We start from the raw sequence: 17,178 nt of genomic DNA on the forward strand, positions 1-17,178 counted from the left end.
AAAAAAGAAAGAAAAAAAAGAAAAGAAAAAGAAAAAAAAAAAGAGCCTGTACCTCTCGGTCATCTCAGAGGCTGTTATCTCCCCCAAAAAGAAAGAACTGAGGATGGAAAAAGTCTTGTGTCATGCAAAGAACTCCTGCCTAGCAGGGTTTAGTCCCCAGAGTTCTGGGCTTTGGCCCTTTATCCAAACACATGCCAGAAGACGTGTAACACATCAAACTAACAGGTTTGGTTCACGTCAGAAACACTAGTTTACAATCTTCCAGTGAAGCATTTCCTTTCTAGGGGGTAGAAAAAACTGGAAGAACACAAATCACTCCTTAAGTATTAGTGAAGTGACTTCATGCATTTGTGCTTAAATCTTGAAAGAGGCTGCAATTTCAGGATGCTTTATGCCTTCTCATGATGTGCAAGGCCTTCCCATCCAGCCCCGTGGCCAACTCTTGCCACTTCCACCTCCCCTCCGTGCTCCACGGGCTCCTCCATCCAGAGGAGAATCTTCGGCCGTTCCCAGAAGACACCATATTCTTACCCAGCCTTGCCTTAACGTACACAGTTCTGCTCCCTCTGCCTGGAACACCCTCTTTTTCTTAGTTAATGCCCATCCCTCTTTTAAGACTCTTCTGTGAAGCCCTCTCCTGGCTCCCCACAGTCTGAATTAGATGCCCACCCCCCCCTCCACCAACATACTGTGGGTTCTCAGAGCAACCTGGCCTTGTGTCTTCTCGTGCATCATGTGCTCACCACAACTTTTTCCTTCTGAGCGGACAGCTAGACCACATTTCCCAGTCTCCATTGCAGCTAACTGTTGTCATCTGAGCTCTGGGAAATGAAGTATGAAGAGAAGTGATGCATACCATTTCTGTGAAGAGAAACTGTATCCTCTCTACAGTGTCTTTTTTTTCTCCACACACTGGCTAAAAGGAGAAAACTCTCTAGCCCTATAGGAAGACCAAAGTGCATGTGAAAGGAGTCTGGGTCCCTGCATAATCACAGAGAAAAGGATGCAACTAAAAACATCCACTCTGCACTGTAAGGGGAGAAATACACTTCCATTGTGTCAAGCCACTCAACTCCTGGGGTTGTTATAGCAGTCAGCCTACCCTCATACATCTTAGTAACTGTCCCACACTGCACTACAATTCCTTTGTCAGTGTCTGTGAGCTCCTGAGGGAAGGGATCCTGTACTGTTGGTCTCACTTCCAGCTCCCAACACAGTCCTTGGTACCCAGCAACTATCTGTGGGGAGAAGGTCAGGAGAGGGAACAAACTCATGACTGGATACTGTAGCACAGAAGAAAGTCTGCCCTGGGAACATTTTGATCCTTTGCTGTCAATTAACTGAGACCGGGATGAATCCACGTTGCCACTCTGCACCGCTCTCTTCAGCTGTAAAATGAAGTTAGCTACACCAGGAGTTCAATTTTAGTGAGCATCAGTATCACATGGAGGGCTTGTTAACACAAACACTGCCAGGCTCACACCCGGAGTCCCTGATTCAATTGTTCTCCAGTGTAAGTTCCCTAAAGATGAGGATATCGCCAGTCCGGGGGCCACATTTTGGGAACCACTTGCCTAGATGATCTCAGATGTCTTTTATCTCTAAAGTGAGGGACACAGTGATTTTCACCAGTGCTTGGAAAAGGCCAGGGTCAGGTGACCTCCAGTGTCCAAGCTTATGAGCCAAATCATGGATGATTTTTTTGCAGAGTTTTTTTGGTATTTAGAACTCATAGATTAGAAATATCCCATGTGTAGCCCACCATTTGCATTCACAAAGCAGAATACAACTCCCAGCTGATAGGACAATGATAGACTCCTAAAATTATTCAAATTTTATTTCATTTCATTATTTTGAGAGACAGTGCGTGTGCACACAAACAGGGGAGGGGCAGAGAGAGAGGGAGAGAGAGAATCTCCAGAAGGCACCATGCTGTCAGTGCAGAGCCCAGCTTGGGGCTTGATCTCTCAATCCGGGAGATCATGACCTGAGCTTTAATCGAGTCAGGCACTTAGCCAACTGAGCCACCCAGGTGCCCCAAATGATTCAAATCCTGCAGGTAAGAAACTGCAACTGGGATGCCAGATTACTGGGTCGGGCTTTCAAGCCCACTCTCCTTGACCTCTCCCCCACTTCACCCCTACTCTAGCTAAGGATAGGATGCTGGGAACATTTTCGAACAAAAAGAATACTGACAGGATGAAGCAAATAACCTGGACCCCACAGTAAGCCAAGTTTTCAATGCAGTAGATCTTTAAAATGCACTGTGAGTTAGGCAAGATAGCCCATGATCACCCAGTGTTCACCGTGTCCAGATATTTAAGGACCTAGCTCAGATCACCAGGAGGTAAAAATAATCAAATCTCAGACTCGATTGGGAAGACCTCCAACTCTTTTCCCACAGCACTTCCATTAAATGCACAAAACCAAATGCAGGCCACAATACATCGACACCAAGACTCCATAAAAACACTTAGTTATCGTACATTTATTTTTAACATAGCACCCCAGTTTCACATCATGTACATCTTCCAAAGTTGGAGATTTTTAACCTACTACGTTCTTCACAGACTTTCCAACAAGTGTGAAAAAGAGGCAGTAAGGTTAGTTTGAGTCTACAAGTCACAATCCAAATATAGGTTACCCTATATTTATTTATGCTTAAGACCAATATACTTTATGTTCCCAAGGCCTAGCAAATGAACAAAACTCTGGCTAAGTAAAATGCTAACACAACTTGTTAGCACATTATCATGAGGAGACAGAAGGCATCAAATATATATATACTCTGCTGTTACTCATTTTACTGTTCAATGTACCTGCAGTGACAAAACACACACTCTTACTGTCGAGATTAAAATAGACCATCAGCTCATTCTCTCTCCCGGCCCACTGTCGTGAAGACTAACACGGCTCTTCCTGTCTCTGGCTTTCTGGAACATATCTGTGCTGAAGACAAACAGAATGGCAGAATGCCGAAGAAAAGGGAACGCCCGGTTCCCAAGATGGGTACAGTTGAAGCCCTCACACAAGCTGCCTTAAAACAAAACGAAAACAACACAACTCGGCTGATCCAATCGCCATGCAATGGGGCTCTTGCATCAGCTGCACCATTCCGAGGGCAGAGCTCCAGAGCTCCGGGAAGGCCCTTTAGGGTCCAGTCCTGTCAGGCAACGGAGTACTGGAGTAGGCCGGAACTGGCCCCTGAATTTCCCTAGTGTCGAACTTGCCCTCGAATTCCAATTCAAGCCCTCTTAAAAGTCCCCGTCCTCTGGTCTCCAGAGTCATAAGCCCATTTTCTCCAGCTTCCCACAGCCGTGAACTTAGCTTAGAGCAAGACAGGAAAACTCACAAAACACAAAAACACTTTCCCATTATTAAGAACAGAGCAAGGTTTCTGTAAGTAGAACAAGTCCTCTCAACCGAAACCCCGCGATGCCTTTTAGAAAAGTTTCTTTCGTCATCGTGTATGTCGGCAAATGCAGAAAATAACTATATAAGCCTAACAGGAGCCGTGTGCCTGGGATGTCTTGCTCGCAGCAACACACTGGCTGTTCCAGGGAGCACTTGAAAGGCAACCTCTGAAGGCCGATCTTGGAGGAGGGCAGCAGCCCCCGGACTGACTATGCGCGGCTTTTGAAGTCCGGTCCCCCACGTCTGTTCTTTTGCTCTTGGAAGGGTCGCAAAACTAGATGCATTTCTCATTGCAAACAAGCAAAGCAGGGTGGCTCACAGAGCAAGACTCACACGCTCACTGCTGCCCACGGCCGAGCCGCTGGTACTGGCGAGCAGTAGCCCTTAGCCTGTGCCTAAAGACAAGATGCCGCCTCGGAATTCCAAAAACCCAAATCCCCACCCCTTACTAGGGAACTCGAACCACATCAAGTCATGATGCAAAAAAAGAACATAATAAAACACCCATAGCTAATGTGTAAATTCAAAAGATCCTTGGAAATCGGAGTTTTAAAAGAGTACACTTAAAAGGGAGTAAGCCGGTTGGAAAGGGAAACCAAAGTCACCTCTGTTCTACTTAACGAGAGGAGAAAAAGACCTTTCAACCGATACTACATTCTGTTCACATTCATAATGTTCAAACCACAACCTACTAAGCCCTACTTGTCAATAATATGGGAAGATCTGGTCGCTCTGATATTTGAAATTCTTTTTTTTCATACTTTTAAAATCACATTCCTTTGGTGATGTCTAGTCAGGAGGTGTGACTGAAGTTTGTGTTGAACAAATGTTTTTAGCTGTTAGGTGTTATACTGTAACTGAGACCTTTCCAACTACTGCTTAGGAGAAGACTTTTGTAAATGCCTGTCTTAATTGCAAGAAAAACATCCGTTCCAGGTTATTTTCTTATTGATCTTCTGAGTGCACATCTCTTATTACCATGGTTGTGAGATCGTTTAAGAAACAAATTATCATTTATAAACAGACTATAGAATCAAGTCACATATGAAGAGTGCTTTATGATAGTTCAGACATTGGTAGGAAATCAGAGGACAATTCTTGTTTTTTACTACTCCCCCTAAAATATGCTGAAATCGAACATTTGCAACCCACATAACTGAAGATACAGCGAAGAAAACTGTAACTTACTACATATTGAATTCATTTCAATCGCAGTAGTCTATTTTAAAAACAAACTCCCATAAGGAATACAGGAATGGAATCCATTCAGAGCAACAGCTGTCAAAAGTTCTGCCAAGAAACTCAGAGTAATTTATTGCATCATGAAAGGTGAGGTGTTCAGAAGAACAAATAGTTCAATCATACTCTTTCCCTTCAAATTTTATTTTTTGCTTCAATCTAAGAGAAATATCTAGATCTAAAACTCACTGAAACGTGTTTTCATACTTTAAAACTTACTAAGTAAATAAAATTCAACATGGTAAATAGAAGAAACCCTTCTAATCTATTTTTAGTATTGCTAGAGGCTGGAGGACTTGACTTAGAATCCCTAAGATCAGCTGGCATCCCAGCTCTGCCACTAGTTACCTCCTTCTATGGATTCTCGGGCTAGAAAGTGTGGCTTCCCCAAGAGTAAACTGCAGGAGACGGGTCCAAGTCCTCTCCGCTCAGACATCCCATCCTCCAATGAGAGTAAAATGGGCTTCCAGCCAAGATGTCTCCTCTCCCGATCAGGCCCGAAGCACCTAATATTTATAAAGTGGTTAGATCTTTCCAACTAAAGCGAATCCAAGTATCTGCCTTGATCACAACATGCACTTCCATTCCAGATATCCACCTTCTGCTTTGGCTTCATGTCTAATGGACAGGGAGGGGGCAAAAGCAGTAGGCCACATACAAGGCACATGAGGGTACCTGGAAGCCTGCTGTAAATTCCTGCTGCGCTTCCCGCTTTGGGGCACCAGGACCCTATGGAGGAGGACCACTCAACAAGCAGCTTATTAAACCTCCATGGACGGGGGGGCAACACCGACCTTCTGTCCATTGAATTCTGCCCAACGAGCAGGTCTAATTTGGGAGTGGTTTTATAGAAGAGGGCTAACGGTGACTTCACCAACTCAGCCTTCCTACAAGTCACATTAAAGGCTCACAGGAACATTAACAGGAGTTATAGTCCTACATTAAAAGTGCATATCCTAAGAAAACAGAGGAACAGAAGATGAGCACTAGTCGGGTAATCATAATAGTGTGTACTGGTTTTCTCTTTTAAAATCCACTTCTGAGCAACTAATAAACTGTGGTCACTGTTAAGTGCAGTCAAGAAAGCTGGGCGTAGACATTACTGATGTGGGCTTTAATGCGGCGCTCATCTTAAAATACGGGTGACGCTATGTGACTCACGGGGCTTTAACTGTCCAACGCGAGTTTGTTCCTTTAATGAAAACCAAGCCAAGTAAACAAAACCTGAACATCCTAATTTGTCTCACTGCGGCATGGACTGATCGGGGAAAAACATCTCAATATTTCTTAAATGTGGAATAGTGACTAACATTCTTTCATTTGTGTGCCTGCTCAATGGCTATGTGGCACTATCTTGAGTGAGTGTGTATGTCCTGGAAGATTATGAGATGAAGTGCCAATGTCAGTCTTTCCTGGATGGAACATAACAAACGGTAATCTTGCTGTCAAATGTGTGCAACGAGGACACTTGATAAAATTCCTTACAGCCCCCAGGTCTCAGAACATGGGAAAGGAGGTTATCTAAAAAATTTGCACCGCCCATTTATAATCTTAGGAAGGGTTTTAAATGACTCCAAACCCCTCCCCGAGGGGCAGAAAAGGCAACCAAAAGGGAAGGGAGAACAGAGAAATAGTTCAAGTTTTTTGATTTTCAAAATCAAATCAATTCCAAATCATCCTTTAATACACACAGAATAGAACCACCAACTTATTTTTCTTCGGGAAAACATCATCTGTTTGAGCCTTTCTCTTCTGTTATTAAGCTATTGATAAAGCTGGCAAGTAAAATAAGGAAGCATTAAATAAACACCCACTTATTCTAAGAGCCGTCAACCTACTGAAACCGGAGGCTTGATCCCACATACTGCAAACCCATCCTAAAGCACTTCAGAAAGGACCGTAGGCACACCCCACCCGTCTACTCTAAGAATGGGTAAATTAGTAAAATGCACAAGAGACGGTATTTCTTATAATCAGTCTCTCAAAGTGATGTTAAAGCAGGCATGCCCTGACCCCTGTGAGGGTCGATCGATACCCACTTTGAACTTGAGCTTTCAGGGGGAGCAGGTGATCAAAGTTTCTACACCATGCTGGCTTCTGCAATTTGAGCTCATGGTTTTACATCACACACGCTGGAGTCAGCTGGGCTCCGCTGGGCTGTACATAAACCAATCACTTCCCCAGGGTGCACTTCACACAGAACGAACAGTTGTACCCCCAGAGTGAAGATGGGGTTTCTTTCATTATTTCTTTGTACTCAATACAATCACAATTCAGGTTAAAATAACAGGGACAGAAATAACTCCCAGAGTTGTTGGAGTGCTGGTAACAACCAGTTCCCCTTATTCCCCAGGTTGAATACCTGGGTTCAAGCAACAAATATTTATCAGTCCAAACAATCTCTTCGGCCTTTTGCATCTGACGGGCGGTTTCCAAATACATGCATTTACAGGTATGTTATCCCATGCAGGATAAAAGTAGAGATCTGGCAACTATTTGTTCAATTTAAGCAGGTGAGGCAGTTAAAAAAGCAGATTGCTCTTGCACAAAAATTTACATGAAAGGACCGAGTTCTGTGAGCTGATGGCCTGGCTGGGCCAAGTTAAATAGATCACTGACAAAACTTACACTTTACAGAGGTGCAAAGACCCAATAAATCTCTGCCATCCAACGGAAAACAATAGTTATGTATTATTTATAGCTAGATATAATGTCAAAATGGCACTAAGAAGCAGTTTTGGCATATGGTGGCAGAGGGCACAGCGCCAGTCTAAATCTGATGCTCTTGTTTTAGTTTTTGTTTTTATTATCATCATGCCAAAGACTATCCAGTTGGAATCCCAATTATTCAGGAAACCAACCTACTGTATTTGATATACATACAAAAATAAAACAAGCATCCTGAAGGTACTAGGTTATGAGGTTTTATACAAATCATAAATTCTTTAAATAAATAATGCTCTAACGTGTTTTCATTTGCTAGAAGATTGGTTTTTGGTAAGGAGAAACATCTAACAACTTGAGGAAGTACTTAAGAATGTGAGATAAATTCCACTGATAATTATAATTTCAAGTGTGATAACTGGTTGTATTTTTTCCACCAGAGTAAAAGGTACAAGTGAACTACAAGAGAAAAGGAAATATGGATTATATTCTGCCGCTCACAGCTTTTCACACAGTCTTGGACATCTATGACAAGTAGTTGGGTTGAAACATTCAAAGGAAAGATCTTGGAAGAAAGAGTCGCCCACTGTTACTTGAATCTTGGGGATTACAACACAGTGACTGGACGAAGTTGTTCCAATTGGTTTTCCAATGCAATCCGTTCTTGATGAACCTCCTGATTTGTACAAAACAGAGAGAAGAAAACAAAAAGCAAAGGGGTCATTTCCTGGGTTCATCCCTACTTCATCAGATATTAAACAGAAACTCATAAGTAGACCCCAAAACACTGAAGTCCCACATGACTCAAGGACAAGTAGACTGTAAGGCATCATATTTAAAGCTGGTGATCAGACCAAGGCGGCTTCACAATTTGTCATCTCTCAACTCCCTTCTGAAGATGAGGAAGTGAAATTGACTGACACGACCCCCGCCTTAATCTCACCAGCAGTTTTAATAGGATTAGTGACTGGCAGAAGATGATGTTAAAAATCAACAGACAGGGGCGCCTGGGTGGCGCAGTCGGTTAAGCGTCCGACTTCAGCCAGGTCACGATCTCGCGGTCCGTGAGTTCGAGCCCCGCGTCAGGCTCTGGGCTGATGGCTCGGAGCCTGGAGCCTGTTTCCGATTCTGTGTCTCCCTCTCTCTCTGCCCCTCCCCCGTTCATGCTCTGTCTCTCTCTGTCCCAAAAATAAATTTAAAAAAAAAAAAAAAATCAACAGACAGACTGGGAGAGAGCAGAAAAGCAAAAGCAGACTGCTACTACTGAGAGGTAAGCCAGCAGGACCCAATTTCTAGCTTCAATCTCTCGTTCCTAATCCAGCACCACACTCCACAGGTCTGACGGATGAGCAAATGCACTGACTATCTGCCAAAATCTCATCTTGGCTCCTGCACAAAATACAACTTAAGGTGTGACTGCATGGCTAATGGCAGGGAGAAAGAAAGAGAGGATCATCCATCTGCTATTTGGGAATTCAAACTTTCAGCCCTAAAACAGATTTATTGGCAGGAAGAGAGGGGGACACGCAAAGGCATTCTTAAGTACAATCAGTCGAGATGGGAAAGACCTCTGTATAAAGGCTCAATTCTGAGATGCCCCAGAAGAACCAACATACTAACAGTCCAAACAGAACTCAACAAGCGTTTGTTCACCCTCCCCTCCTACCCAGCCATCCAACAGTTCTTTGAGTATCTATCTACTATGGGCCAGATTCTGCTCTAGGTATGATAGTACCAGCAAAGAACAAGACAGATCAGACCAATGCCCTCACAGGGCCTGCACTCAAATGGCTAGAGAAAGACAATAAAGAACAAGATACCTTCAAAAGGAAATAAATAAGATGACGTAATAGAGGAATCTGGAAGAAAGGTGGAGTGGGTGGTCAGGAAAGGCTTCACAGAGGTGACGCTATCTGACCAGAGACTTGAATGAACTGAGGGGTGAGCCATATGAAGACATGGGGGAAGGATCCTTAAGGAGACAAAATGGCAACTATAAAGGCCCCAAAGTGGGGCGGGACAAGTTTGCTGTGTTTGGTAACAGAAAGGCCTGTGTGACCAGAGGAGAGGGAGCAAGGAAGGCACTGGCAGGAGCTGTAGTCTGAGAATTAGGCAGAGACCTTGTGGACAGAGTAAAGAGCGTGGACATCATTCACAGTACAGGGGGATAGCACTGTGGGTTTTGAACCAGGGAATGCATGTGGCTTAACTTAGAATTCAAAATATTCACTCTGGCTACTGTGTAGATAGTGGATTGGACAGCAGGGCAAAAGCACAGGCAGGGAGTAGTTGCAAGGTTACTGCATGGACCGAGGTGAGAAATGAAATGGCTTTGATCAGGGTAGCAGCCATGAAGATGGGGAAAACTGGATGAATTCTGGATACATTTTGAATTTAGAACTGATAGGACTTGCTGATAATGTAGGAAAGAAGGAAGGGGATTTGGGATTGAGCAAGTGGGTAGCTAGTAGTGGTATTAATTGAGAACAAGATTAGATGAGAAATCGGCATTTCAAAGGGAAGGTTGGGAAGGAAGCGTCTGACATGTGTACTGGATGTATTAAGAGAAAATGGTGAGTAAGCAGTTGTGATAGTACTTCCAGGGTCAGAGGTAAGAGAAGGAGAGCTGGAGACATACATTTAGGATCACCAGCCTATGGATGATCTTCAAAGCCTTGAGACTGTATAATACCATCTAGCAAAAGAATACAGACAGGTTGAAGGTAAAGATGCAACTGAACACACATACCACACTCATTCCCTACTGGAACCCCACCAAGACAATAAAAAGAAGTTTTTGAAGTCACAGACGCACAAGAACAAGTGATACAAATAAAATTTGTAAGCTGGAAGGCCAACAGATGACTTAGCAAATCCAAGAAAAATAAATGTGGGCATTCCACGGCTGCATGGTGGGGTCCTTCCATAAGGTGACCCAAACACCCCTCTGTTCAAGGGATTCTGCATCTGTAAACTGAGTCAGTCCAGAATGGACTGAGAGGCTGGGACTAAAGCTCCATTTTGATGGTTCTTCAGATTTCTGTTCACTAGGGCTGGTACGTTTCCACTCCTACAAATCAAGTACAGAAAACTGAAATGCAAGCTAAGCATAGGCACAAAACAAGAAGCAACCTGATTTTACAAAGAAGAATCCCTGAAAGACTCAAACTGGCAGCACCAGACTCCTGCGTAGGTGCAAGTGAAGGGAGGAGGAGGACCGCCTATGTAAGTGCTGGTTCCAAGTCTGCTTCGCAAACAGTTAGCTCCCTACAGCGTTCCAGCTACCAGGCCAGAACCTTAAGATTTATTTCTTGCAAAGGGACAACATAAGGCCTCTTGACTAGCAGTACAAAGACCCAGTTGAGGACAAGATACTGGACTGGAACCAGGGAGAATAAATGAATGAATATCCAGGATACAGAGACCCAGAGCCCTCTCTCTCCAATGAACCAAGTCTTTCCCTCCATGTAGGAGACAAAAAAAAAGTCTCTTCTCTGGAAACTCCAATCAGATTAAACTGAAAGAGCCAATGATACTGCCTTAGGAGGCTCCCCAACTATGCAGCCCAACCAGACTGAAGACTGAAGCTCAAAGTTGACAAGCCTCACAACATGCTATGTGTTTCCAGTGAGCATTTTCATCCTCCTCCTAAATCTAAGCAAAGGACCATCAGATACTGAAGGAAAGCATCTAATGAGAAATAGCTAATAAAACAGAAAAGCAAGTATTCAGGAAGAAGAAAACTACTACCATTAATAGAAGATATTACAATAATGAAATGAAAATAGGATACCTTTATCTTTTTTTAACATTTATTTTTGAGAGACAGAGTGAAAGGAGAGGAGGGGCAGAGAGAGGGGGAGACACAGAATCCAAAGCAGGCTCCAGGCTCTGAGCTGTTGGCACAGAGCCCGGTGCAGGGCTTGAACCCACGAACCCCACGAACTGTGAGATCATAACCAGAGTAAAGTCGGATGCTTAACCAAGTGAGCCACCCAGGTGCCCCAAGAATAGGATACCTTTAAAGAGACAATCAGAGTATAAAAACTGAACTCTTGTTATTAAACAACAGACTGAATATTTAAAATTAAGTAAGTTTCCAGAAATGGACAAAGAGACAAAAATAAAGAAGAACAGAAAGAAAACAGATGAGAAAATATGAGAAAATTAGAGGACCAAGCTAAGAGTTCCAATGTCTGAAAAATACCAAGCGAGAAGAGAGAAAATGGACAGGGGAGTGGGATGAAAACACATGGAGGAAATGTGCAACAATAACAAAAACCAAGAAAACTCCCAGAACTGAAGAATATGGGTTTCCAAATCAAAAGGGCTTACCGAGTACAGAGAACAAGTAGACAAAAATCATCTACACTTTCAAAGCAAAGTAAGAGAGAAAAACAGCAAATAAAACACAAAACAAAAACAAGGTCACATACAAAGATTCATAAAACAGAGTGAAGTCTGACATTTTAAAAAATTATTTTTTATTACATGGCAAAAGTGACTTTTTTAGTGTACAGTTCTATAAATTTCAACACATGTATGTATTAGTGTAACTACCACCACAAACAGGGTACGTTACAGTTCCAACCAGAAAGCTCCCTGGTACTACTCCCTTATCTATAAACCCTCACCTTCATGCACAACCCCTGGCAACTACCAGTCTGTTTCCCAGCACCTATGGTTTTGTCTTTTCTTTTTTTTTTTTTTTTTTTTTTTTTAATTTTTTTTTTTCAACGTTTTTTATTTATTTTTGGGACAGAGAGAGACAGAGCATGAACAGGGGAGGGTCAGAGAGAGAGGGAGACACAGAATCGGAAACAGGCTCCAGGCTACGAGCCATCAGCCCAGAGCCTGACGCGGGGCTCGAACTCACGGACCGCGAGATCGTGACCTGGCTGAAGTCGGACGCTTAACCGACTGCGCCACCCAGGCGCCCCTGGTTTTGTCTTTTCAAGAATGTCAAATACAAGGGACCAAGCAGTGTATAACCTTGATACTGGCTTGTCTCACTCAGCATAATGTCTGAGCTTCACCCAACTTGTGGTGTGTGTCACTACTTTTTAATGCTGAGTACTACTTCGTTGTATGAATGTACCACACTTGATGCATTCATCCTTTGAAGTACATCTGGGCTGTTTCCAGGTTTGGGCCATCACATAAAACTGTTACGAACATTCGTGTACAGATTTTTGAGTGAACACAAGTTTTCAGTTCATTAAGGTGGATACCCAAGAGTAGAACTGTTGGGTCACATTGTCGGTGTATATATAACTTCATAAGAAACGTCCAAGGGTGCCTGGGTGGCTCAGTCGGTTAAGCATCTAACTTGGCTTGGGTCATGATCTCACGGTTCGTGGTTCGTGAGCTTGAGCCCTATATCAGGCTCTGCACTGACAGCTCAGAGTCTGGAGCTTGCTTTGAATTCTGTGTCTCCCTCTCTCTCTGCCCCTCCCCCACTTGTTCGCTCACTCTCTCTCAAAAATAAAAAAACATAAAAAAAAAAAAAAAGAAAAAGAAACTGCCAAATGATTTTTCAGAGTAGGGTACCATTTTGCATTCCCACCAGTGCATGAGAGTCCCAGTTGCCAGCACTTGGTATTGTCATGATTTTCTGTTTTAGCGATTCTAATATGTGTGTAGTGGTATGTGATCATGGTTTCAATTAGCGTTTCCCTACAGCTAATGACACTGAGTATCTTCTCATATGTTTATCTGCTATCCTTATATCCTCTTTGGTGAAGTGTCTGTTCAAGTCCTTTGCCCATTTTTAAGTTGAGTTTTTGTAGTTTTGAGAGCTGTTATTGAGTTTGGAGTTCTTCAGGTAATCTGGATACAACTCCTTTGTCAAGCATGTGGGTTGCAAATATTTTATCCCAGTCTGTAGTAGCTTGTCTCTTAACTCTCCTGACAGTCTTTAAGGCAGAGCACAAGTTTTTAATTTTGATGAAGTACAATTTATTAATATTTTTCTGTTCTAGATTATGTTTTTGGCATCATTTCTAATACCAGGTCATGAAGATTTTTCCCTATGTTTTCTTCCAAAAAATTTTATGTCTTTATGTTTTATGTTTCCACCCATAACCCACTTCATGTTCATCTTCGTAGAAGAACTGAAGTTTTGATCAAGGTTCGTTTTTTTCCCCAAAGGGAAAGGACCCATTGTTAGAAGACAATTGTTGAAAAGACTATCCCCTTTCTTAATGAATTGATTTTGCACCTTTGTCAAAGATTGAATGGCTATATTCATGTAGTCTACTTTATGACCCTCTAACCTGCTCCACTGATCTATGCATCAATCCCTCCACCAAGGCCATACTGTCTTGATTACCAAAGCCTGATACTAAAGTGATTCCTGGGGCATATGTGTGGCTCAGTCAGTTAAACATCCAACTTCAGCTCAGGTCATGATCTCATGGTTTGTGGGATCGAGCTCTATGTTGGGCTCTGCATTGACAGCAGAGAGCCCGCTTCAGATCCTCTGTCTCCCTCTCTCTCTCTCCCCCAAAAACACAAAAACATTAACAAGTGATTCCTCCAACTTTGCTCTTCTTTTCCAAATTTGCTTTAGCTATTCCAGTTTCTTGCTCCTTACATACAAAGTATAGGATTAGCTGATCTACACCTACAAAAAGTCCTGCTGACATTTTGATTGGCATTGTAGTGAATCTATAGATCACTTTGGAGAAAAATGACAGCACTACTCTGTTAAGTCTTCCAATCCACAAAAAGCAAATGTGTCTCTCCATTTATTTAGGTCTTGGCACTTTATAGTTTACAGTATTCAGATCCTATGTGTTTTTGATGAATTTGTACCTAAGTATTTCCTTTAGAGGAGGGGGGGGGCAAGATATTGTGAATGGTAGGGTTTTTCACATTTCTGTTGCCAATTATTTATTGCTTACGTATAAGAATATGATTGGTTTGTGTATGCTGACCTCGCATTCTGTAACCTTAAGAAACTCAATGAGACAATGAAAATTTAAAAACCAATTCAGTTTGCAATAGTGTCACAAAATATTGGGAATAAATTTCACAAAACACATGTAAATACCTGTACACTCAGAACTGCTAAGAAAAGTTTACAAGACGTAAATAATTAGAAAGATGTACTCTATCAGCAGATTGGCAGACTCAACACTGGATTTTGATCCTCTTTAAACTGATCTATATATTCAAACAAGTCTAATCATAATCCTAGCAGGCTATTTTGTAGCAAATGACATGCTGATTCTAAAACTTATATGAAACAAAGGGTCCAGAATATCCACAGGAATCTTGAAAAAGAAGAACAGGCTAAAAAAATACATGCTACCTGATTTTCTTACTCTAAAGCAACAGTGATCAAGATTGTGTGGTACTAGTATAAGAATCAACAAATAGATTAATGCAACAGAATAAGAACCTAGAAATAAATCTATATTTATATGGTCATGAGACTTTTTAACAAGGGAACCAAAGTCATCCACGGAGGAAAAGAAATGCTTTTCAACAAATGGTGCTAGATTAGATACTGACATGGGGAAAAATAAGCCTTGACCCTAATCTCAAACTATACACAAAACGTAATTCAAGGTATATAATAGACATTGGTGCAACTGCTAGGGAAAACACTATGAAAGTTTATCAAAAAATGCCAAAACTACCAGGAGTGACATCAGCATCATGGCTGTATAAGACATGTCCCCCTTGCAACAACAATTTGGCACTCATTCATGGCAAAGTGTCTTTGTGGGAACTGTGGGACCCAGCACCGTACACTAAGAGATCCAGGAGGAGTCTCACCCAGCCACGCATTGGGTAATAGGCACACATGTTTGTCTGCTTGGTCCCAGCTCTGGACCCTGAGCTGGCCCATGAGCCAGCTCTAACCCCTCTTAGCCACAGTCTGGGAGTCTCTGGAAAACTGTTTTAGACAATCACCCAGAGATGACAGAGCCTTTGTAGAAGTCTGATTTTCTAGCAGGTAAGTTCTAGAACAATGCTAGAGAAAAAAAGAGTTTGGATGCACTGGAGAGAAGGAACTGTTAGATTTTACTCACATCACCCTCCTCCACAGTTTGGGGCCAAGAGAGATCTTCTCAGCCCATGATTTCTCCCTTGGGGGAAATAGGTGTGTGAGTACACACCCAGTTTCCCCAGCTATGTGGAACACTGCCAAAGAGGCTCAATTCTCTCTTGCCCCATTCAGAGTACTGAATTGTGAACAACATGACTGGGAGATGGAAAGTAGCTGGGAGAATGGCAGATAGGACCCTCAAAAGGCACTAAAGGAAACACGGATCCTACAAAATGTGTTGTGGGATTCCATCAAGAAGCCCACCCATGAGTCTCTGGGGATCCTCCAACTGCCCATATGGTACTTCCCAGCACACCTCTAGCCTTACTGACACACATACCCCTATCCTATAGGCAGACCCCTGTTCACGCTCCCTAGGCAGCAAACTCTGGCAGGTGGCTAGCGAGCACATACAGAAAGGCTGTGCTGGCCCAAATCTGTGGGTCAGGGAGAGACCACAAAATTGAGCTTTAGCGCCACCTTTGAGAAAACAAAAGAGAGGCTGCTAGCACTTGACCTGGTGTTTTGTAGGATCAGGAGGAGACGGCATACAAGCTTAATAATTCTGCCACAAGAGGGAGCAAGAAATGTCAGGCAGATACATCCATAAAGGTCTAAGAAAGCCTCAGAATCCCTAGCAGGACTGATGAAACATATTTCTTTCCTGAAGGCAGTTCATAAAGACTGGAAGAAGGGACTGCTACTTCAAATATGAATACAGCAATGCAAAATTTCAAGGAACATGAAAAACCGAGGAAACCTGACACCACCAAAATATTGCAGCAATTTCCAGTAACCAATCCCAGAGACATGGAGATGTGTGGTTTACCTGATAAAGAATTTAAAATAGCTGTTTTAAGAAAACTCAGTGAGCTACAAGGAAACACAAAAAGACAAAATCAGGAAAACTACATTATACAAACAAAAGGAGAAGTTTAACAAAGAGAAATCATAAAAAAAGAACCAAACAGGAATTCTGGAGCTGAAGAATGAATGAAATGAACATTGCAATAGAGAGTAAAAACATCAGAATGGATCAAACAGAAAAAAGAATCTATGAGACTGAAGACAGAAACTTTAAAATTGTACAGTCAGAAGAGGAAAAAAAAAGAATCAACAAGAGTGAAGAAAGCAAACATTATAGGGTACCATCAAAAGAAATAACTTATGATTTGCTAGACTTCCAGAAGTTGAAAAGAGATGGGGACAGAAAGCTTACTTAAATAAATAAAGGCTGAGAACTTCCCCAAACTAGGGAGAGATATGGATCCAACTTCACAAAGCTCATAGATCACCAGACTCAAAGAGATCCTCTTCAAGACTCATTATGATAAAACTATCAAATATCAAAGAAAGACCATCTTAAAAGCAGCAAAAAATAAGAAGTCTGTAACTTACAAGTGAACCCACAAAAGGCTATCTCAGCAAGCACCTTACAGACAGGCCAGGCCAGAGTGGAAAGGAAAAAAACCTGCCAACCAAGAATACTCTATTTGGCAAAGTAATCCTTCAGAAATGAAGAAGAATTCAACACTTTCCCAGAAAAACAAAAGCTGAATGTGTTCATCAACACTAGACCAGTGTTGCCAAGAAAGGTAGAAAGGAGTCCTTCAAGCTGAAACGAAAGAATGCTAATCAGCAACATGAAAACATAAAAAAATTAAACATACTGGTAAAGATAAGAATAAAACTGGTAAGATTCAGAATATTCTAATGCTGTAATATGAAGGGGTTAACCACTTAACTCTATTACAAGGTAAAAGGACAAAAGAATTAAAAATATCTGTAGCTACTTACAAATC

General features: G+C 42.2%; 1 protein-coding gene across 4 annotated transcripts in view; it reads right to left on the reverse strand.

Moving 5' to 3' along the window:
• Positions 1 to 2,468: 2,468 nt before the first annotated feature.
• REPS2 (RALBP1 associated Eps domain containing 2) overlaps positions 2,469 to 17,178 on the reverse strand; it is a 216,758-nt gene continuing 202,048 nt past the window's right edge. For all 4 annotated transcript variants that reach the window (XM_081792503.1, XM_081792500.1, XM_081792502.1 and 1 more), the window contains one exon: positions 2,469 to 7,993. In XM_081792503.1, the coding sequence (XP_081648629.1) occupies positions 7,925 to 7,993 (69 nt within the window). In that variant the 3' untranslated portion in view covers positions 2,469 to 7,924. The remainder of the gene's footprint in view (positions 7,994 to 17,178) is intronic.

Source organism: Panthera onca, chromosome X (genome assembly GCF_046562875.1).
Source record: "Panthera onca isolate mPanOnc1 chromosome X, mPanOnc1 haplotype 2, whole genome shotgun sequence".
NCBI lineage: Eukaryota > Metazoa > Chordata > Mammalia > Carnivora > Felidae > Panthera > Panthera onca.